Source organism: Lytechinus pictus, chromosome 7, assembly GCF_037042905.1.
Source record: "Lytechinus pictus isolate F3 Inbred chromosome 7, Lp3.0, whole genome shotgun sequence".
NCBI lineage: Eukaryota > Metazoa > Echinodermata > Echinoidea > Temnopleuroida > Toxopneustidae > Lytechinus > Lytechinus pictus.
Genome location: NC_087251.1, coordinates 20,455,803 through 20,478,793, shown reverse-complemented (window position 1 = coordinate 20,478,793; position 22,991 = coordinate 20,455,803). Strand labels below are relative to the sequence as shown.

General features: G+C 34.6%; 1 protein-coding gene and 1 long non-coding RNA gene across 2 annotated transcripts in view; both read right to left on the bottom strand.

Annotated features, from left to right (window-relative positions):
* The window catches only part of LOC129264789 (uncharacterized), a 37,856-nt gene extending 26,999 nt beyond the window's left edge, over nucleotides 1-10,857 (bottom strand). Inside the window, exons 1-4 of the mRNA XM_054902732.2 lie at nucleotides 10,494-10,857; nucleotides 2,274-2,549; nucleotides 561-696; nucleotides 68-230 (exon numbers count right to left, since the gene is read on the bottom strand). Coding sequence (XP_054758707.2) covers nucleotides 68-230; nucleotides 561-696; nucleotides 2,274-2,549; nucleotides 10,494-10,696 — 778 coding nt within the window. The 5' untranslated portion in view covers nucleotides 10,697-10,857. The remainder of the gene's footprint in view (nucleotides 1-67; nucleotides 231-560; nucleotides 697-2,273; nucleotides 2,550-10,493) is intronic.
* A 749-nt stretch (nucleotides 10,858-11,606) lies between these two features.
* LOC135154730 (uncharacterized) lies at nucleotides 11,607-21,004 on the bottom strand. The gene is made up of 2 exons (XR_010294115.1): nucleotides 20,452-21,004; nucleotides 11,607-17,885 (listed from the first exon to the last, which is right to left on the bottom strand). It is a non-coding gene; the product is annotated as an uncharacterized LOC135154730 (long non-coding RNA).
* Nucleotides 21,005-22,991: the final 1,987 nt, after the last annotated feature.

Sequence of the window (22,991 nt, the reverse complement as noted above, 5' to 3'; positions counted from 1 at the left end):
ACTACTACTACTAAATGAATGAATGAAGGAATGATGGCAAACGAATGAAGGCATTAATGTCACTTACCGAGGTTTGGGGGTACATAATGATTGCAGAGCTGTGATGGCCTCCTCTCTGTATACTGGAGACACCCACTGCTCAGATCAGTTGCGTCGGGGACCTGATTTCCTAGGTGGCAGCAGTATGTCCACGGTAAAACATCAGCCATAAAATGCGACAGGAAGGGGACCTGTTCCGATACGAAAATAGTCTAAATTCAAATATTTTCATGATAAATGCCCATTGTTTGCGAATTCATTAAGTTAAAAGACAGTGGTGCGGAGTGATCTTGAGACAAACATCAAGATTAGTATGTTAATGAACACAATTTTGTTGTCCTAAAGCGATAGAAATAACTGAGTTAAATACAACATTAAAGTCTGTTTTTTTTTTTATTGGATAAAAAGGTGTTAAATATGAAACGCATAATCATTTATGGAATTCGTGATATGATTGTAGATTGTTTGGCACCCGCATTTGATCTTATGTTTATCATATCTATGCCATGTTTGAGGATTACCTGCGTTGCATTTATGTAAGGACGAATGCCGTTGTGATGATAACGGTGAGCAAATCCTCCTCCTGCTTGGAATATTTGAGCGTTACTGATGTTACCGTCACTGTCGTAACAGCATTCTTGCCCGCCACCTAACTCACTGAAATAAATAATATCCGAGTTGAAGGTTTATTATGACATCAGTTAGACAATTAATTACGAATGCAAAGAAAATGAGAAATGTTAATAACATCATTGAAAACATATTCATCGAATCATTTTCAAACATAGTTCATGATAAAGATTTTTGAATATTAAATTACATCAATATTAATTTGTTTTATATGTAGGAGTTGAAACAATAAGCAATAAGCATTATTCATAACTTATTGTATGTTGCAGTTGTCTTTGTATACATATTTTTTCAGGCTTTTGTCCTTCAATATTTTCTATTCTTTTCAAAATTGTATAATTCTAACATTCCGCAATCTTCGAATATTTTCGTATATGTTTACGTGAAAATTTTTCACACAGTTTATATGCTATATTCATGGAAAAAACAAAATATTAAACAAAATTCTCGAAAAAAAAACTACATAACTGGATTCCAATGGCACCACCAACATTCTGGTAATATAACATGAAACAACTTGATCAAAAATTAACACAATTTTCATATTAAAAACAGATTTAAACATGCTACAGGTTTTTCATTTTTATTGTTAATTACGGACAAGACTGGTCGGTCAAACAAATTGATCTCTTTCCGTTGGTGATATTTCCACTTCGACTAATAATAATTTAAAGTATATGGAATTTCCAAATGATGACATCGTGACTTACATTTCCAGCATGTCTTTTGGGAATTCCCCCAATTCGGTCCTTTATCTTTTTCTTATAAATATGAACTTGCTGTATAATTTTTTTTAAAGACCTGATTCGCTCTTTTCATTCTGTACCATGCCATCAGTAAATGTCAAAAACATGATTGTTATTCAAATGAACGTAATAACAATTGATTCTCTTAAACTATTCATCAATGAACTGTGCATTGCCACATTCAACAAGGATTTGTAAAAAAGAATAGCAAAAAAGTTAAGGCATTCCCCGAAGCAAGAGACAAACAAAGGGGGGGGGGGGAGAAAGGGAGAAGCGAAAAATAAAGAAAATAAATAATCCTCAATTGATAAACTGATAGAGGGAGGGAAGCAATGTGACAAACACAAAAAGAAACAAAAGAGAGTAGGTTAGAGGTTTGGAGTTGTTGGAGGTCAGGAAATTGACAATTTTTTGTGGTTTTGGGTTATCACCACCTGCAAGTTCAAGGTTTTCACAACGTACCACAAGAAATAAACCCACTGTTGAAATACACGACAAATATATCCAGGAATAAATTTGCATTAATTTATTTTATGCTATACATGCCATTCTTTAGAAACTTTGATATCGTCTAAAACAGCATTTGTTTGAAACTTATACATTAAATATGAATATTGTAGTAGTATATTTTTGTAATTTATTGGCGAATATTTTGTCACCTACAGGGAAGCTCTTCGGCTCCTGTGATTACTTAGCTGGCGATATTTGACCTTGAGTAAAGACACTGATATAAAAAAGGGCTACCGACATCGTTACAGTAATCTAAATGCAGTCTATAATCTGATATATTTTGGACACATTTTAGATTGGTGCACTTGTTTAAATAAAAACAAATAAGACATTGGATTTTCGCATCACCTGTGTTGGATGGCCCGAACACAATGAACGGCTCCTGGTCGGAACTGACAGTTATCTTCCCTGCTAGAGCCTTGATAACATTTAGGATCACGCCGAAACCGAGCAAAGTCGAGCATTGCGACCCAGAGCGTGCATGGGCAAGCCGGAGCAGCGTCGATGAAATCGTTCTCCTTGTCATTGTCGGTGATCCACTGGGCACACCAAGGAGCAGGATCGTGGTCTCTGAGCCACTGAAGAACATGGACCTCACTCCACACACCAGCACGTCCATCAAGACTTAAACAAAAGGATAGACAAAAAACGTGAATTGTAGTTGTGGCCTTCCACCAGTGGCGTACCTAGGATTTTCCAGGATTTTCGTCAGGGGGGGGGGGGCAAAAAGGTATTTCAAGCTCGTCAGGGGGGGGCAGGGATACATGCATGGGTGGTGGCTTTGAATGGGTGGTGGCTCGTCAGGGGGGGGGGGGGGGCAGACTGCCCCTCTGCCCCCCCCCCCCCCCGTAGGTACGCTAGTGCCTTCCACGGAAGGGAAAAGTGGCGTTACATTACGGATGGATGAATGTTTCATATCTATGACAAAATTTGACTTTTGTAATAAAAATGTCGATATTTTCGCTCGCTCGCTTCATTTGCTTGCAACTTTAAAAAAGAATTGCCCGATACGCCATTTTCTTCCTTTTTTTGCTCATTACGCCACTCTAGATATATTTTCAAAAGACCATCATGCCAATGAGCGTCTCTTACGAAAGCGTTTCTCGTTGTACAGTAATTTATTGCGGATTTCATATTTAAAGTTGAAAGTATTTACATGTGTGTATCGAATGAATGAAAATAATCAAAACAAAATTAGGCATTACAATTAGCAAACAATATTAAACAGACATCCCATTAATAGTAGAGCGGATTAGCTCCAAAAATCACAACAATTGTGCAAATTTTGACTAAAGCATGAAACTTTCACAAGTATTAGTATATGCCGTAAGATTTATTTTAAAGGTGGGAGGTAAATTTCAAAATGCCATTTTCGGCCGTTGCCATGGCAACGGATTAATTTCTCAAAAATGACATACATTCCCATGTAAATGGTAAATAAACATGACATAGATGACCAAAATTATAATTTTCAAGTTCCCAATTGAATATATATAAAATTTAGAAACATTCAAAATTAACAAGATAGTTCCAATTGGTCCGTTGCCATGGCAACGGCTTGTTTTTCCCCAGAAAAAAAAAACTGATTAAAAAAACGTTGTAGAATAGGATTTATCTTTAATTTTCCCTAATTTTACAGTGTAAAACAACGATATTTTGGTTGCTCAATGTATAAACTACATCTCAAGCCATTGCCATGGCAACCAAATAACATCTAATTTACAAAAATAACATGGTAAACTAGACAATCGACAGGTGGAAAATACAACTGGAAATGACTTAATCTGTATGCTTAAGTTTTGACCCCCTCATTTGAACAAAAAATACAGAATGTGTTCTGCAGGAGTTCTTTATAAAGATAAAACATTATGTTGCCTTGGTAATGCTTGAATTAAATAAAAAAAACGAATGTTGCAAAGATCCCGTTGCCATGGCAACAGTTTATTTCCCTCTAGAAAGGTAAAAATATTGATAAAAATATAGAATACATGTATGATCATCATTCCATTTTCAATATTTTTAAGGAACTAATCAAAATATGATTGTGACTACATTTATAAATATAACATCTTAAGCCATTGCCATGGCAACCAGATAACATCTCATTTAAAAAACAACAGCAGGGATGACAAGGTTATGGATAGGTGAAAAGTACAATGAAAATTAACTTATGTATATGCATAAGGTTTGACCTACTCAATTAATTTAGGGGAAATAATACAGTGAGTATTCTGCATGAACTAATTGGAATGATACAGATTGATGTTGCCTTGGTAATACTTGAATTCAACGATAAATATCAATGTTGCAAATTGCCTGTTGCCATAGCAACGGATCATTTAGTACCAGTTTTTATTAAAAAAGGACTATAGAATCTGGTTTTTCTTGCATTTCCCCCAATCTTAGTGTGTTAAACATAGATATGTTTGATGCAAATTGTTTAAATAAAATCTAATGCTATTGCCATGGCAACCAAATAATATCTAATTCACAAAAAAATAAAAATTTGGATGACAAGATCATGGACAGGTGGAAAATACAAATATAACTCAATATGCGAAAGGTTTGGCTAGTCATTTAATTTTAAACAAAAAATTCACTAAGCATTCTGCATGAGTTCATTAGAATAATAAATTGATGTTGCCTTGGTAATTCTTGAATTAAATGATAAATATTAATAATTCAAATGTTCTGTTGCCATGGCAACAGCTCATTTCCCCCAGAAAAGTATCAGCAGCTTTGATAAATAAAAACATGATAAAATCTGATTTTTCTTTCATTTCCCTTAAGTTAAGGGTGTTAGAAAATATATGTTTGCGGTTAATATGTAGATAACATCTTCAGCCATTGCCTTGGCAACCAATCAAGATGTAATTTATAAATACAAAAAAAAATTACTGTTGAAATGATAATGGTCAGGTGGGATGTAAAATAAAGGTTTACTTTTAAAAGCTCCATAATGTTTGACCAGTCATTAAAGGGGAATGAAACCTTTGGAACAAGTAGGCTAGTGTCGAAACAGAAAAATCAAAGAATAAGAACAAAGACAGTTTGAGAAAAATCAGACAAATAATAAGAAAGTTATGAGCATTTGAATATTGCAATCTCTAATGCTATGGAGATCCTCCCATTGGCAACGCTACAAGGATGTGTGATGTCACACATGAACAACTTTCCCTTTGATGGACCCTGAAAATGTGTCTTTTTGCTTTTTCGTATGGTGATACAAACTCTTTATCCATGATGTATTCTTTAAAAATCTGTATTACATGCCCTCCTATAGAAAGAATACATGTTCTACTGATAGATGTAATAAAAGAGGCAATTTAAGTGAAATATATACTAAAGTAATGGGGAGAGTTGTTCAAGAGTGACATCACACATCTTTGTCGCATTGCCAATGTGAGGATCTCCATAGCATTAGTGATCGCAATATTCAAAAGCTCATAACTTTCTCATTATTTGTCCGATTTTTCTCAAACTTTCATTGATCTGTTTCTTAGATTTTTCTGTTTTCACACAAGCTATCTTGTTCCAAAGGTTTCATTCTCCTTTAAGTTTTGAACAAAAATTACAGTAAGTGTTCTGCATGAGTACAATAGCATGATAAAAACTGATGCTGCCTTGGTAATGGTTGAATTTAATATCATTTTTTTGCAAATGTGTAACGGATCGTTTTTCCCCCAGAAAATACCATCTTTGATAAAAAAAAATACCTAGTAGAATCTTATTTTTCATTCATTTCCACTAAGGTTAGGGTGTCAAACATACACGTACATGTTTGTTGTTAAATGTATAAATAACATTTAAAGGCGTTGAAATGGCAATAACAAAACATTTCATTTACAAAAAAAACATAGCTGACAAGATAATGGACCGAAGGAAAATACAATAAAATTAACTGAATATGCGTAAGGTTTGACCTACTCTTTTAATTTTGAACAAAAGTTACATTAAGTGTTATGCATGATTTCATTAGGATGACAAAAATTACTTTTGTTTTGGTAATGCTTGAACATAATGATGAATATCAATGTTACAAATGGCTCCAGAAAAGTACAAATTTTGATAAAAATATGTTTATTTATTTCCTTTTCCCTTATAGGAGGTTGCTGAACATAAATATGCTACATGATAAGCACCATCTTATTTCATTATACATGGCATCGAAATAAGACCTACAAAAATCACATCAGACTTTTTTGGGCTCAAATAAATTCCCGAAACTCTAATTTTGATGCTGGACAATTACGTTCAAAGTATTCGCAGGCGGCCATTTTGAAGAGAGCGTTTTGGGGTGATTTGTGTTTTAAAGCTGTTCATCATATCAATATCTAAGGGGATTATAGGGGTTGATGAATCAAAATCTTAAGTCTATTTGAGGAGTAGACATGGTCTTGATATCCTAATCAAGGTAAATACAGTAAATCAACTTTTACATGGAGATCATGAAATCATGAAATCCTTCCTTGTTCGACTGTTTTAGCATACTTGGCTTGAAATATGATAGCAAAGCACTATTAGGCATCATCTGCCAGGATACACCTTTTAATTCCTGCATACAAATGTCAGAAAATCGTTACTTTGTGAAAATTCCCATAATTTCTTTAAAAATTCATGAAAATTGCCGAAAATTAAAAAAAAAATTCCCACAAAAGTCACGTTTATTCCCATGGAAAGTTTCCATCAAGAAAATTCCCGGGAATTTGCAACCCGTCTCCCCCCCCCCCTCCCAAAAAAGAAAAAAAATCATTATCAAGAAAGAATACAGAGAAAGTGAAAGAGAGATGGATAAAATATGATTATTTTACGAATAATATACCAAAAAGGAAAAATTTGGAAATTTTTGCTCTGTCGCTGGCTCGGTGAGAACATTTTAAAGTAAATTTTGCTTGATATGTCATATCTGGCCCCCTCAAAATTGCACTGCTGATTTTGAAGAAGAAAATTTTGTAATACTGTGATCATTTTTAAAGTAACATACGAATCTATTCAACGCCAAGTGTAATCTATTCACTGGTTATTTTACATGAAAAGTAGACTCGTCAAATAAAATAAAAAATACCTTTACTGGTTGAAAGGTTAAAAATAATTTAAGCAAGGGTATTCCAAGATGGTGCCCTCAGTGGGTGCCATAGGCTAAAAATCCACAATTCATCCATTACTTGATAAAATGGCTTTAATTTGGTTTCTATTCATTGGTTTTAAGGATCAAGTAGTACATTGGACCAAGTTACAGGGAAAGCCAGTGGTCTGGAATGTCCAAAAATCCAAGATGGCTTCAAAAAATTGAATCTAAAATGGTTGCTTATACCTAAAGCGGACATAGCTCATTTCATATTGGCCTGGAGGATAATATTTTGGTGTCTAAATCATTGGTTTCAAGAGTCTAACAATATTAGTACAAGTTACAATGACGGTCAGGTGTATTCGAAAATCCAATATGGCTTCCAAAAACTATTCTAAAATGGCTGCTGATACTTAAAAGTGGAATAACTCCTTTTATATTCACCTGTGAGATATGATTTTGGTGTCTAAACCATAGTTTCAAAAGTGAAATAATAAATTAGGACATAGTTTGTTCAATATCTGTCTGGGGAATATGATTTTTATGTCTAAACCATCATCATAAAACCATGGTTTAATGCATTAGAACAAGTTACAAGGACAACCAATGGTTATTTGTATATCAACAGCAAACATAATGCTTTGCACTCTAAAATTAGGGGAAATTTATGACAAAATGCAGATTCTAAACTGTTTTTCGATCAAATTTGGTACTTTATTCGGGAAAAAAGGAGTCATTGCCATGGCAACGGGCTATATGTAACAGTGATATTTATTATTAAATTCAAGCATTACCAAGGCAACCTCAAATTTTATCATTCTAATGAACTAATGCAAACCACTGTAATCTTTGTTCAAAATTAATTGACTGGGTCAAACCTTGAGTTAATGGATTGCATTTTCCACCTGTCCATTATCATGTCAACCATGTTATTTTTTTCAAATTAGATGTTATTTGGTTGCCATGACAATGGCTTAAGCTATAATTTGAATGTTAACAGGAAACATATCCATTCTTACCCTAAAATTAGGGGAAATGAAAGGAAAAAATCAGATTCTACAGATTTTCTGATCAAAACTGGTACTTTTCTTGGGGAAATGAGTAGTTGCTATGGCAACAGGTCATTTGCAACGTTGATGTTTATCGAATTCAATTATTACCAAGGCAACTTCAATGTTTATCATTCTTAGAATGATAAATAGTTCATGCAGAACACTCATTGTATTGTTTCCCCTAGATTAATTGAGGTCAATCCTGATGCATACAGTGATGCACATCAAGTGAATTTTCATTGTATTTTTCACCTGTCCATATCCTTCTCATCCATGTTTTTTTTTTAATTAGATGTTATCTGGTTGCCATGGCAATGGTCTAAGATGTTATATTTATAAATTTAGTCACATATATATCTCGATTAGTACCTTAAAATTATTGAAAATGGAAAGATGATCATACATGTCTGTATTCTAAATTCTTATCAATATTTTTACCTTTCTAGAGGGAAATAAGCTGTTGCCATGGCAACGAGCCCTTTGTAACATTTTAAAAAGAATTTAATCCAAGTGTTACCAAGGCAACATAAGTTCATATCTTTTTAAAGAACTCCAGCAGAACATTTTAAGTACTTTTTGTTCTAATGAGGGGGTCAAAAGTTAAGCATACAGATTGAGTCAATTCTAATTGTATTTTCCACCTGTCCATTGTGTTGTCAACCATGTTATTTTTTTTTTCAAATTAGATTAATTTGGTTGCCATGACAATGGCTTCAGATATTGTTTGTATGTTAACAGCAAACATATCAATTCTTACCATTAAATTAGGGGAAATGAAAGAAAAATCAGAGTCCAAAGTCCTTTTTCTAATCAAAACTAGAACTTTTTTGCGTAAATGAGCCGTTGCTATGGCAACAGGTCATTTGCAACATTGACATTTATCGTTGAATTCAAGTGTTACTAAGGTAACATCAATGTTTATCATTCTAATTAGTTCATGAAGAACACTCACTGTATACTGTTTCCCCTAAATTAATTGAGTAGGTCAAAACTTATGCATAAAAGTTATTTTCATTGGATTTTTCCCCTATCCATAACCCTGTCATCCCTGTCATTGATTTTTTTTAATTAGATGTTATTTGGTTGCCATGGCAATGGCTTAAGATGTTATATTTATAAATGCAGTCACAAACATATATTTTTATTAGTTCATTAAAAATATTGAAAATGGAATGATGATCGTATTCTACATTTTTATCAATATTTTTACCTTTCTAGAGGGAAATATGCTGTTGCCATGGCAACGGGATCTTTGCAACATTTGTTTTTTAAATTTAATTCAAGCATTACCAAGGCAACATAATGTTTTATCTTTATAAAGAATTCCTGCAGAACACTTTCTGTATTTTTTGTTCAAATGAGGGGGTCAAAACTTAAGCATACAGATTAAGTCATTTCCAGTTGTATTTTCCACCTGTCCATTGTCTTGTTAACCATTTAATTTTTGTAAATTGATGTTATTTGGTTGCCATGGCAACGGCTTGAGATGTAGTTTATACATTGAGCAACCAAAATATCATTGTTCAACACTGTAAAATTCGGGAAAATTAAAGATAAATCCTATTCTACAACGTTTTTTTAATCAGTTTTTTTATTTTTCTGGGGAAAAACAAGTCGTTGCCATGGCAACGGACCAATTGGAACTATCTTGTTAATTTTGAATGTTTCTAAATTTTATATATATTCATTTGGGAGCTTAAAAATTATCATTTTGGTCATTTATATCATGTTTATTTAGCATTTACATGGGAATGTATGTCATTTTTGAGAAATTAATCCGTTGTCATGGCAACGGCCGAAAATGGCATTTTAAAATTTACCTCCCATCTTTAAAATAAATCTTAGGGCATATACTTATACTTGTGAAAGTTTCATGCTTTAGTCAAAATTTGCACAATTGTTCGGCTAATCCGCTCTACTATAAGTACAAATGACAAGAAATTTCTTCAATATCTAGATCATTAAACGTTAGGATATAGATTTGTTTTCGTGCTTTAAAATGGTTGGTTTCAGACCCTTTGTATGACGAATCTACCTCTGAAATAAGGAATCAAGACAAACTTCACAATTTTCAGTCCTTTTTAGTTTATTTTCCTCTGAAGGATCCTTAAAATATTAAAGCCCCATCTTTCCAATAAAAAATACTCGACATATTTTCTCTAGAACATATGCATTTGTCAATGTTTCAGAACGTTAACCTCTGAAAAATAAACCTGACCACACTTTCTTTCAATTTTAAGAATTGATTAACTGGCAAAAGTGAACTCTCTGCACATTCTGGGAATTGTAATCATTGGATCTCTTTCTTTTTTTAGATGGCAATTTCGCCTCGTTCAAATGTAAAGCAAATATTGCGGTTTTGATGTACGCTTTCCAATGTCAGCTTCTCACAATGAAGTTTCTTATTTGCAGTTCAATGGTTCAAATATGAGTCAGTTTACAGCTTACCCATTGTTTGATGGCGTCACATCCTGGTGCTGTAGAACACCGAACAAACCAACCTCGTAGCTGGTGTTGGTTGAAGGTGCTGTGACGTTGATAGAACCATCATGGTAGCTGATGTTCTCTGCCAATGTCATTATCTTCTGTAGGGCGCCCACATCGTCTTCGCTGTAACCGTACACGATCACGTCGACCGTTTCGACGTGCATCAGCCGACTGGTGTCCCATGTCACCTCGAATGTGGGGAGGAAACTTGGGCTGGTTGTTACTGTCGTCGTCACCCCTGGGGTCGTTTCCTCAACATTTTCTGTAGGAGAGTCAGTCACTTAAATGAACGCATAACCCTTGATTACGTTAATTTCTGTTCACTTAATTTCATCTTCACATTTTAGAACGTGCACTTTTAACCAAGCAGGTTAATAATGACCCTGAAATACAGTATCAATCATTTTTAATGTATATATATACATTATTCCATATCATTGTTCTCTTCATTCACACACACACTCACATAATATGTATATGTATGTATAGATATATGCATATACATATATATATATATTTATATATATATATATATATATATATATATGGGTGTGTGTGTATATGTATATATACATACATATATATACATGTATATATATATATATATATATATATATATATATATATATATATATATATATATATATATATATATATATATATATATGCCTCAAGTTCGGGCGTGAAACCACCGGTAGCAGACGTTCAACAGACAGGTATGATTATATGCTCTGCTATCTATAGCATTGAGCACTTTGCACAATCATCGGCATCTAAACATCTAAGGATATATGTATAACAATAAATTATTTCAATCTGGACTGGAAAAATCCAGATTTTGTCAAAATATTATGCCAAATTGTATTTTACTTAACAAATACGAGGATAATAATATCTTTTCCTTTTCAGACATATCAAAAAGAATGAAAAACATTTTACAACACATCATTCATGTAAAAAAAAGTGACATTTTAAATTTCAATCATTCACACTGAGTCAACTCATGAAGAATCACTCTAACAATTCACACTTGCAATTCAAACATCAAATAAATTGGGAAAGAATAGAGCAAAATCGGTTAAAGATATACAATTTATTTCACAAAACAAATCCAAAAGAGAACTTTACAATTATTCAACAATAAATACGATTGAATATCATTGAGCAAACAAAATTGTTTGAAAAAATGTATAAGCTTGTATCTTGAAGGTGGTCGGATTTGTATAAGTTATAAACATGGACTTTAAAACCAGAATAGTTTTAGGGATAAGCTTATACCTCGTCATGTAGCCAGTATATCATATAAACTCATATAATTGAAACTGGATAATTAGGGTATAAGCTTATACCTCGACACGAAAGCCAGACAGTTTGAGGGATTAGCTTATATCTGTATCATACTCTGCACTGCATGAGGTAGTACGAATCACCAAAAAGGGATAAGCTTATACCAGTAGGATACTCTGCAATGTATGAGGCAATACAAATCAAAAGGGATAAGCTTATCCCTGTCTGATACTCTGCAATGTATGAGGTAATACAAATCAAACGGGATAAGCTTATACCTGTACGATACTCTGCAATGTATGAGGTAATACAAATCAAATGGGATAAGCTTATACCAGTAGGATACTCTGCAATGTATGAGGCAATACAAATCAAAAGGGATAAGCTTATCCCTGTCTGATACTCTGCAATGTATGAGGCAATACATATCAAAAGGGATAAGCTTATCCCTGTGCGATACTCTGCAATGTACGAGTAATACAAATCAAATGGGATAAGCTTATACCAGTACGATACTCTGCAATGTATGAGGTAGTACAAATCAAAAGGGATAAGCTTATACCACTACGATACTCTGCAATGTGCAAGTTATACAAATCAAAAGGGATAAGCTTATACCTGTAGGATACTCTGCAATGTATGAGGTAATTCAAATCAAAAGGGATAAGCTTATACCTGTATGATACTCTACAATGTATGAGGCAATACAAATCAAAAGGGATAAGCTTATACCTGTATGACACTCTACAATTTACGAGGCAATACAAATCAAATGGGATAAGCTTATCCAGATTCCCTGTATGACACTCTGCGATGTATGAGGTACCGGTAATTCAAATCAAATGGGATAAGCTTATACCTATATGACATTCCCCATTGTACAAGTAACTGTAGGATACTCTGCAATGTATGAGATAGTACAAATCAAAAGGGATAAGCTTATCCCTGTAGGATACTTTGCAATGTATGAGGTACAAGAAATTCAAATCAAATGGGATAAGCTTATACCTGTATGATACTTCGCAATGTATGAGGTAATACAAATCAAACGGGATGAACTTATCCCTGTACGATACTCTACAATGTATGAGGCAATACAAATCAAAAGGGATAAGCTTATCCCTGTACGAAACTCTGCAATGTATGAGGTAATTCAAATCAAATGGGATAAGCTTATCCCTGTAGGAAACTTTGCAATGTATGAGGTACCAGAAATTCAAATTATATGGGATAAGCTTATCCCTGCAGGATACTCTGCAATGTATGAGGTAGTACAAACCAAAAGGGATAAGCTTATACCTGCATGATACTCTGTAGTGGACAAGGCAATACAAATCAAAAGGGATAAGTTTATACCAGTACTATACTCTGCAATGTACGAGTTTTACAAATCAAATGGGATAAGCTTATACCTGTAGGATACTCTACAATGTACGAGGCAATACATACCAAAAGGGATAAGCTTATCCCTTTACGATACTCTGCAATGTATGAGGTAATTCAAATCAAATGGGATAAGCTTATCTCTGTATGAAACTCTGCGATGTATGACGTACCGGTAATTCAAATCAAATGGGATAAGCTAATACCTGAATGATTCTCTGCAATGTACGAGTAATACAAATCAAATGGGATAAGCTTATACCAGTAGGATACTCTGTAATGTATGAGGCAATACAAATCAAATGGGATAAGCTTATACATGTAAGATACTCTGCGATGTATGAGGTAATTCATATCAAAAGGGATAAGCTTATACCTGTAGGATACTCTGCAATGTACGAGTAAAACAAATCAAATGGGATAAGCTTATACCAGTACGATACTCTGCAATGTATGAGGTAGTACAAATCAAAAGGGATAAGCTTATACCACTACGATACTCTGCAATGTACAGGTTATACATATCAAATGGGATAAGCTTATCCCTGCAGGATACTCTGCAATGTATGAGGCAATACAAATCAAAAGGGATAAGCTTATACCTGCATGATACTCTGTAGTGGACAAGGCAATACAAATCAAAAGGGATAAGCTTATACCAGTACTATACTCTGCAATGTACGAGTTTTACAAATCAAATGGGATAAGCTTATACCTGTACGATACTCTGCAATGTATGAGGTAATTCAAATCAAATGGGATAAGCTTTTACCTGAATGATTCTCTGCAATGTATGAGATAATAAAAATCAAATGGGATAAGCTTATACCTGTAGGATACTCTGTAATGTATGAGGTTATGGAAATCAAATGGGATAAGCTTATACCTGTATGATACTCTGCAATGTACGAGTAATACAAATCAAATGGGATAAGCTTATACCAGTACGATACTCTGCAGTGTATGAGGTAATACAAATCCAAAGGATAAGCTTATACCCGGTACCTGTAGGAAACTCTACAATGTATGAGGAATACAAGTCAAATGGGATAAGCTTATACCTGTACGATACTCTACAATGTATGAGGCAATACATATCAAAAGGGATAAGCTTATCCCCGTACGATACTCTGCAGTGTAAGAGGTAATTCAAATCAAATGGGATAAGCTTATACCTGTACGATACTCTACAATGTATGAGGCAATACATATCAAATGGGATAAGCTTATACCTGTAAGATACTCTGCGATGTATGAGGTAATTCATATCAAAAGGGATAAGCTTATACCACTACTATACTCTACAATGTACAAGTTATACATATCAAATGGGATAAGCTTATCCCTGCAGGATACTCTGCAATGTATGAGGCAATACAAATCAAAAGGGATAAGCTTATACCTGCATGATACTCTGTAGTGGACAAGGCAATACAAATCAAAAGGGATAAGCTTATACCAGTACTATACTCTGCAATGTACGAGTTTTACAAATCAAATGGGATAAGCTTATACCTGTAGGATACTCTACAATGTATGAGGCAATACATATCAAAAGGGATAAGCTTATCCCTGTACGATACTCTGCAATGTATGAGGTAATTCAAATCAAATGGGATAAGCTTATACCTGAATGATTCTCTGCAATGTATGAGGTAATACAAATCAAATGGGATAAGCTTATACCTGTAGGATACTCTGTAATGTATGAGGTTATGGAAATCAAATGGGATAAGCTTATACCTGTATGATACTCTACAATGTATGAGGCAATACATATCAAAAGGGATAAGCTTATCCCCGTACGATACTCTGCAGTGTATGAGGTAATTCAAATCAAATGGGATAAGCTTATACCTGTACGATACTCTACAATGGATGAGGCAATACATATCAAAAGGGATAAGCTTATCCCTGTACGATACTCTGCAGTGTATGAGGTAATACAAATCCAAAGGATAAGCTTATACCCGGTACCTGTAGGATACTCTACAATGTATGAGGCAATACATATCAAAAGGGATAAGCTTATCCCCGTACGATACTCTGCAGTGTATGAGGAATACAAGTCAAATGGGATAAGCTTATACCTGTACGATACTCTACAATGTATGAGGCAATACATATCAAAAGGGATAAGCTTATCCCCGTACGATACTCTGCAGTGTATGAGGTAATTCAAATCAAATGGGATAAGCTTATACCTGTACGATACTCTACAATGTATGAGGCAATACATATCAAATGGGATAAGCTTATCCCCGTACGATACTCTGCAGTGTATGAGGTAATTCAAATCAAATGGGATAAGCTTATACCTGTACGATACTCTACAATGTATGAGGCAATACATATCAAATGGGATAAGCTTATACCTGTAAGATACTTTGCGATGTATGAGGTAATTCATATCAAAAGGGATAAGCTTATACCTGTAGGATACTCTGCAATGTACGAGTAATACAAATCAAATGGGATAAGCTTATACCAGTACGATACTCTGCAATGTACAAGTTATACATATCAAATGGGATAGGCTTATCCCTGCAGGATACTCTGCAATGTATGAGGCAATACAAATCAAAAGGGATAAGCTTATACCTGCATGATACTCTGTAGTGGACAAGGCAATACAAATCAAAAGGGATAAGCTTATACCAGTACTATACTCTGCAATGTACGAGTTTTACAAATCAAATGGGATAAGCTTATACCTGTCGGATACTCTACAATGTATGAGGCAATACATATCAAAAGGGATAAGCTTATCCCTGTACGATACTCTGCAATGTATGAGGTAATTCAAATCAAATGGGATAAGCTTATACCTGAATGATTCTCTGCAATGTATGAGGTAATACAAATCAAATGGGATAAGCTTATACCTGTAGGATACTCTGTAATGTATGAGGTTATGGAAATCAAATGGGATAAGCTTATACCTGTATGATACTCTGCAATGTACGAGTAATACAAATCAAATGGGATAAGCTTGTACCAGTACGATACTCTGCAATGTATGAGGTAGTACAAATCAAAAGGGATAAGCTTATACCACTACGATACTCTGCAATGTACAAGTTATACATATCAAATGGGATAAGCTTATCCCTGCAGGATACTCTGCAATGTATGAGGCAATACAAATCAAAAGGGATAAGCTTATACCTGCATGATACTCTGTAGTGGACAAGGCAATACAAATCAAAAGGGATAAGCTTATACCAGTACTATACTCTGCAATGTACGAGTTTTACAAATCAAATGGGATAAGCTTATACCTGTCGGATACTCTACAATGTATGAGGCAATACATATCAAAAGGGATAAGCTTATCCCTGTACGATACTCTGCAATGTATGAGGTAATTCAAATCAAATGGGATAAGCTTATACCTGAATGATTCTCTGCAATGTATGAGGTAATACAAATCAAATGGGATAAGCTTATACCTGTAGGATACTCTGTAATGTATGAGGTTATGGAAATCAAATGGGATAAGCTTATACCTGTATGATACTCTGCAATGTACGAGTAATACAAATCAAATGGGATAAGCTTATACCAGTACGATACTCTGCAATGTATGAGGTAGTACAAATCAAAAGGGATAAGCTTATACCACTACGATACTCTGCAATGTACAAGTTATACAAATCAAATAGGATAAGCTTATACCTGTATGACACTCTACAATGTACGAGGCAATATAAATCAAATGGGATAAGCTTATACCTTTATGATCCTCTGCGATGTATGTGGTTATACAAATCAAATGGGATAAGCTTATCCCTGTATGATTATCTGCAATGTATGAGGTAATACAAGTCAAATGGGATAAGCTTATACCTGTAGGATACTCTGCAATGTATGAGGCAATACAAATCAAACGGGATAAGCTTATACCTGTATGATACTCTGCAATGTATGAGGCAATACAAATCAAAAGTGATAAGCTTATACCTGCCCAACTTTGGCAAAAGGAAGCAAGTGACACATCACTTAAATTTGAGTTATTGCTGTTTCTGAAACACCCTTTGTATGTGGCACATTCAGGCTGAATTTGGTGAAGAAGTGATTGTTCAATGAAAGATACTGAAGAAAAACTGCTGTAAAATTGCAATTACACCTATTTATATGATGAACACACATTACTCATTTTCAACAAATTAATGTTTTGTAACTTGTTTCCTTTGCCAAAGTACGGCTGTATGATACTCTGTAATGTACTTCTTACGGTTGTAAGTATGAAATATAAACTTAGATAGTTTGTGGTATAACATTATACCTGGACATTGAAACCAGTTATTTTATACATCATTAGGTATCCATTATGACATATAATGCCTATTAAAATCAAAGTTTGAAGTATAAGTTTATCCCAATTAGCAAGTAGGTTATGATAGTTTATTCCCCCATTCGGCCAATTACCCCTAATAGCTTCCTCTTCTTTTTTCGCGGCTCCCTTGCTTCACTCTCAAGACTGGTTGAACTATCGGCACCCGAAGAAGTTTCAGAGTCCTCACTGTCCTCACAATTATAAACGAGGTCCTCTGTGACGGCCTTCACAGTGGACAAAATGTCCTGGAGCCCCTCTTCAGGTTTCCCCAAAGTATCTGCGACTTTCTCCAAATCTATTTGACGGAACTTGCCAGTTGTTTGATTGCCATCACTAAATGTTTTCTAGGAGACAGACAAAATGAAAATAAGCCATTAGATATGAATATTGAATGTAGAGCATGATCGGTTTATCAGGTTACTTTCGTAATTCTGAAGTTTTGAATATTCTGAACGTTTCTTAATCCAAAAATGAAATAAAGGTTTGTGAGTCTGAAGATTTGTTAGTCCATTTAGCAATAAGATTCATAATTCCGAGGTTCATTAGTCCGAAAACCAAAGATAATGTTCGCTTATCCGAAGATTTGTTAGTCTGAAAACGAAATAAGGTTTGTTAATCCGAAGGTTTGGTAGTCCGAAAATTAAATAAGGATTGTTATTCCAAAGTTTCATTTTTGTAACAAGAAACGGTGTTGTAATTTAAAAAAATTACATGATATTATGCAGTAATAGTTTCAACAGAGGATGATGCATGTGTATGTTGCAGTCAAAGCATGTATGAATGTTGGAGACTGTGTGTTTGTCACATATGAATAACCTCAAGATAAAGGGATATTTTCAGGGGATGGTGTGTCATTTTAACAGCTTCTGCTGGTTATGATTTTTAAATTTTCCTGTAGAAAATATTCCCTTTTTTCAAAATGAAATGTGCCCTTTATCAAAAGTAAAATTACTTTTCGAAGTATAACATAATACATTTCAGGTTTATAGAAAATCACAATTTTTTTGCTTGCGCTTTGCACTCGCCTAGGGTTGCAAAATTTCCGGGAAATTTGCGGAAGAAACTTTTCATGGGAATAAACAGAAATTTTCAATAATGTTAGGATTTTTTTTTTGCAGGTGTTTCTGCATTTCATTCATAAATCAATGATAAATTAACATGTTCACATAATTCCAAACATATAAATGAATACAATTTAAATGTGACAATGGTAGGGATAGATTGTAAATCATACAGAAAAGACCGATGATTAAATCATACCTAAGCATGTGATAAGGTCAGTTTGGTAAAATACAGGGGCCAGCTATTATAAGCACAGAAGTGCTTAAAGCAATAGCAGCCAGAGGAGGAGGCTACATGAAAAACATCATAAATCATATTTTGACAAAATGATCATCACGAAATATAAGATTTAAAAAAATCTATCGGTTGGGAAAATCATTTATGAAAAAAAAGAAGTGCAAGTGTGTGCATGTGAGTGAGTGCAGGTGAATGAAATTAGGTATACTGAGAAATAAGAATTTTTTCAACAAAGCTTTGAAAGAATAGAGAGATGTACAGTACATTGTTTAATATCATGCGGCAAGGCATTCCAAATATTTGAAGCCTTCATACTTTTTTTTATTTTGTCATGCAAATTTGCAGTTTACAATACATATGCAAATAGATCTATTCGGTTACAATTTTGCAATTGATACTTATCTGTGGCAATTAGTACTAGTATTAAATTAGTACTAGATCTAAGTTAGGCCTAACACTCTTTGGCTTAAGTCTTAAGTCAAAGAATGTTCTTAAAGGACAAGTCCATCCTAAGAAAAGTTGATTTGTATAAAAAGAGAAAAATACAACGTACATAACACTGAAAATTTCATCAAAACAGGATATGAAAAGTAAGAAAGTTATGACATTTTAAATTTTCACTTAATTTCGCAAAACTGTTATATGCACATCCTAGTCGGTATGCAAATGAGGGGACTGATGACATCGCTCACTCAATATTTATATTGTATTTTAAATCTGAAATATGAAATATTCTTATTTCCTCCTCATCGTGCTATGAAACAAAGTTTTTTTTCCTTCCTGAGCATTTCATTTAAACACTGTTTCAGTCAATTTGGTCCTTAATGTCAAATGTGTAAAAATTGAAATATTGTATAATTCAAACAATAACCAACATAAGAAATAGTGAGTGAGGGACATCGACCCTCTAATTTGCATATTACAGAATTCTGCAAGTTCTAAACTGTTTTGTAAAAAATATCAAAGCGAAACTTTAAAATGTCTTAACACTTTTATTCACATCTGATTTTGATGAAATTTTCAGCATTATGCTTGTTTGATTTTCCTCTATTGATTCAAATCAACATTCAGAGCTGTACTTGACCTTTAGGAAGTTAGGATCAGATTAGCAATCAATTAATTCATGATTGATTGTTTAATTGACTGATTAATTTAGGGACAAAAAATTGACTAGTAATTTATCACAACAAGTTTCTTGCAACACCCCAGACATTATTGAGCTCTAGTTTTTTTTTTTTTTTAAATACACTGACCAAGAACTATCTACATGTTGGCCTAGATCTTGTCCCCGATCTAGCCCCAATCCGCCAGCCAATCAGGCAGCCCCATGGCCTAAATAATAACCTGAAACTGTAAAGCCCAGGCCAAGGCATAGTATGAAGTATGGTGCAGCCAAAAGGGCAAGGCAAGAAAGACCATAACCCAGGGAGTTCGCGGGCCGGAGCTCCCTGGGACTGTTAGGAAGGCCATGGCACGGGCAGGGTCGCCAAGATATCAATCAATTAACAATAACAATCATCATCAAGAATTAGGCTTAATACCGTATGAAACCAGGTACAACTTGGTCCAGAGTCTAGACAAATTTTAATGAAAACCGAAAACAATAGTTACCAAAACTGTCTTTTTCATCTGACTGGTTGCTGCCCAGTCACTGCTGCTACCACTGGCGTGGACCGTTTGTGCCTTGACTGTAGAGAATTCGAAGCTCCGGTTTCCGGCGCGGCCGGCTGAAAACCCTCCTCCCATCCATCCCATTCACAACGAGAAACAGCTGATCGTCTATACGTCATGCATGTTGACTGAAGATAGATCGACTGATAAAGCGCGTGCCGTACACATTTGGCTTAGTCTAGTAAATAAGACTAATGAGGTAGATATTTCCACTATTATATTGAAACTTAATAATGGAACTGTGAACTAAACCAAACAAACGATGTATTTTCACGAGTGTAGTAGTATAAGCAAACGAATTAGAACGAATGACCGAAAACATTTCTAATTTATTTATACTATACTTAACTCGTGCCTGCGCCTGTCTCGGTCTAGACTATTCTTATGCAAATTATCCACCTCTAATCCACTGCCCAGATTAGCTTGATCGCTTCTATTTATATGCAAATTTCATTCACAGTTCACTCATCACACACTGTGCGCGCCTCGCCTGCTCTGCGTGAACAGTTTTTTTTTTCTTCAAATCTAAACGAGAGGGCCGTGTGACCGAGATTGGGGGGGGGGGGACAGCTTTCGGAGCTAACTAAAGGAAAACAACAAATGTAAAGTTGATAATCGAAATGAGCAGAGCAAATCACAAACCAAAGCACAATAAACCAAATTATTCTTCAAAATTAGTATTCAGTCTAGCTGTTTAATATATGTTGATAAATATGTCTGCGGTATAAACAAGGCTAAATTAAACGGGTTGCTGTCATCATGCATGCAAAGTTTGTTGCAATTAATGATCTCACAATCATTCACTGATGTTGATAAGACTAATGCTAAAAAGCAGAAACAGGTCATGCAAGTCACGGTTCAGCGGAATGCGGGCGGGTGGGCTAGGGGACTCCGAACAGCCCCCCCCCCCCCCAACACACACATGCACACACATTTTCGAAACGCGGCTTAGGACTGCCTTTTATTCATATGCAAATTATATGTACTGGCGCTCAACTCAGAGAGCAATTCATATGCAAATTTGACAAAAAATGTTCTCACGCTGAAAGATGCATGATCCTGATGATCAGGAAGATATTGATCGAAAAAAAAACTCCTCTGACTATATCAATAATAATAATAATCCGCTTTTTATATAGCGCTTAATACATCGAAACGATCGCTGTGTAACATAGAAGACTGCAGTTTACTCATCATTGTACATCATAGTACATTTAATACTAATTATTCGTAGCTCCCCCACCCCTCTTCCAAAAAGATATGAACTATAAAAAAAAAGAGAAAAGTGCATTAACCTGCATGGGTCCCGTAACACAAAGGTTAGCAATTGATCGTATATGCTGATACGATTGATTGTACATTGTAGTCTATGGAATCAGTCGTAGAAAAATGTTCTACGATCATTGCTAAGTTTTTTGTAACGGGGCTCTGGTCACCTATTTTCAGATTGGATAAGATTTTTTTCAGCTCGCACAAGTCTTCGCGTTCGCACACTTAAACGTCCCTTTTTTAATTAAAAGTCTATATATCCAAAGCTGATGTTACCTTGCGCTATTTTGACTACATTCACAGGCTTGCAAGTAGCCATTATTTTTTCGGTTGGGGGCTCTGAATTAATAACAAAAATTTGACAAAATCTAGTTTATGATCAGAGCCTTTTTCGGTTCCTTTATACTTCCAGTGTCGGATCCTGCTCTCGTCAATAAGGAGGGGGTAGCCCCCCTATATTTCAATCCATATTTCCCCGGCCCGATCGGTTATAAAAGTATGCCTATAAATACAATTGGCATGATTTAACAATTCGCTTTTTTTATAGGCCCTATACTGACCTGAAAAGATTTCAAATTCCCACCTAAAACTAGATAGTTTAATTTGAATATCGAACAAAGTAAAGACCTATGCAACGCGAAGTGCGAGCAGCCTTTTTTGCGATTTTGACTGAAAACAGGACATTCTGATTCTCAGTAGTTTAGGGTGGGTATCTGAATAAATGCGAGCGCGGAGATATAATTTTTGATACGATCTGGAAAAAAAAAAACGAATGGGCCTAGAATTAAAAGAACACTGTTAGTGTCAAGTATGGGTTCAAAGGTTTGACTGACCCGACCAGCATGCAAGAAAATTTTAAAAAGCCGAAAATTGAAATTACTAAGAGAGGCGAGCATGGAGCTGCAAATATTTGATATTCCAATCTGAAAAATGTAGGCTTAAATTATTTTTAAACATAGGCCCGAGCTGTCAATCTCAACAAATCGATGCGCGGGGCCACTGGAATGATTTTATATATTTAACTGGGGGTGCTGATCAGATGTAGATTTAGATTTAAATTTATTTTCGTTCAAAAATGATATATAATCGAAGTAACGGTACAAAATAATATAAAAAGTTCACCGACAATTCATAATTGAAGATAAATCAACTGAACGGAGGGAAAATAAATTTGACAAGCACAAAAAACAGTTTCACGACAAAAAAAAGAA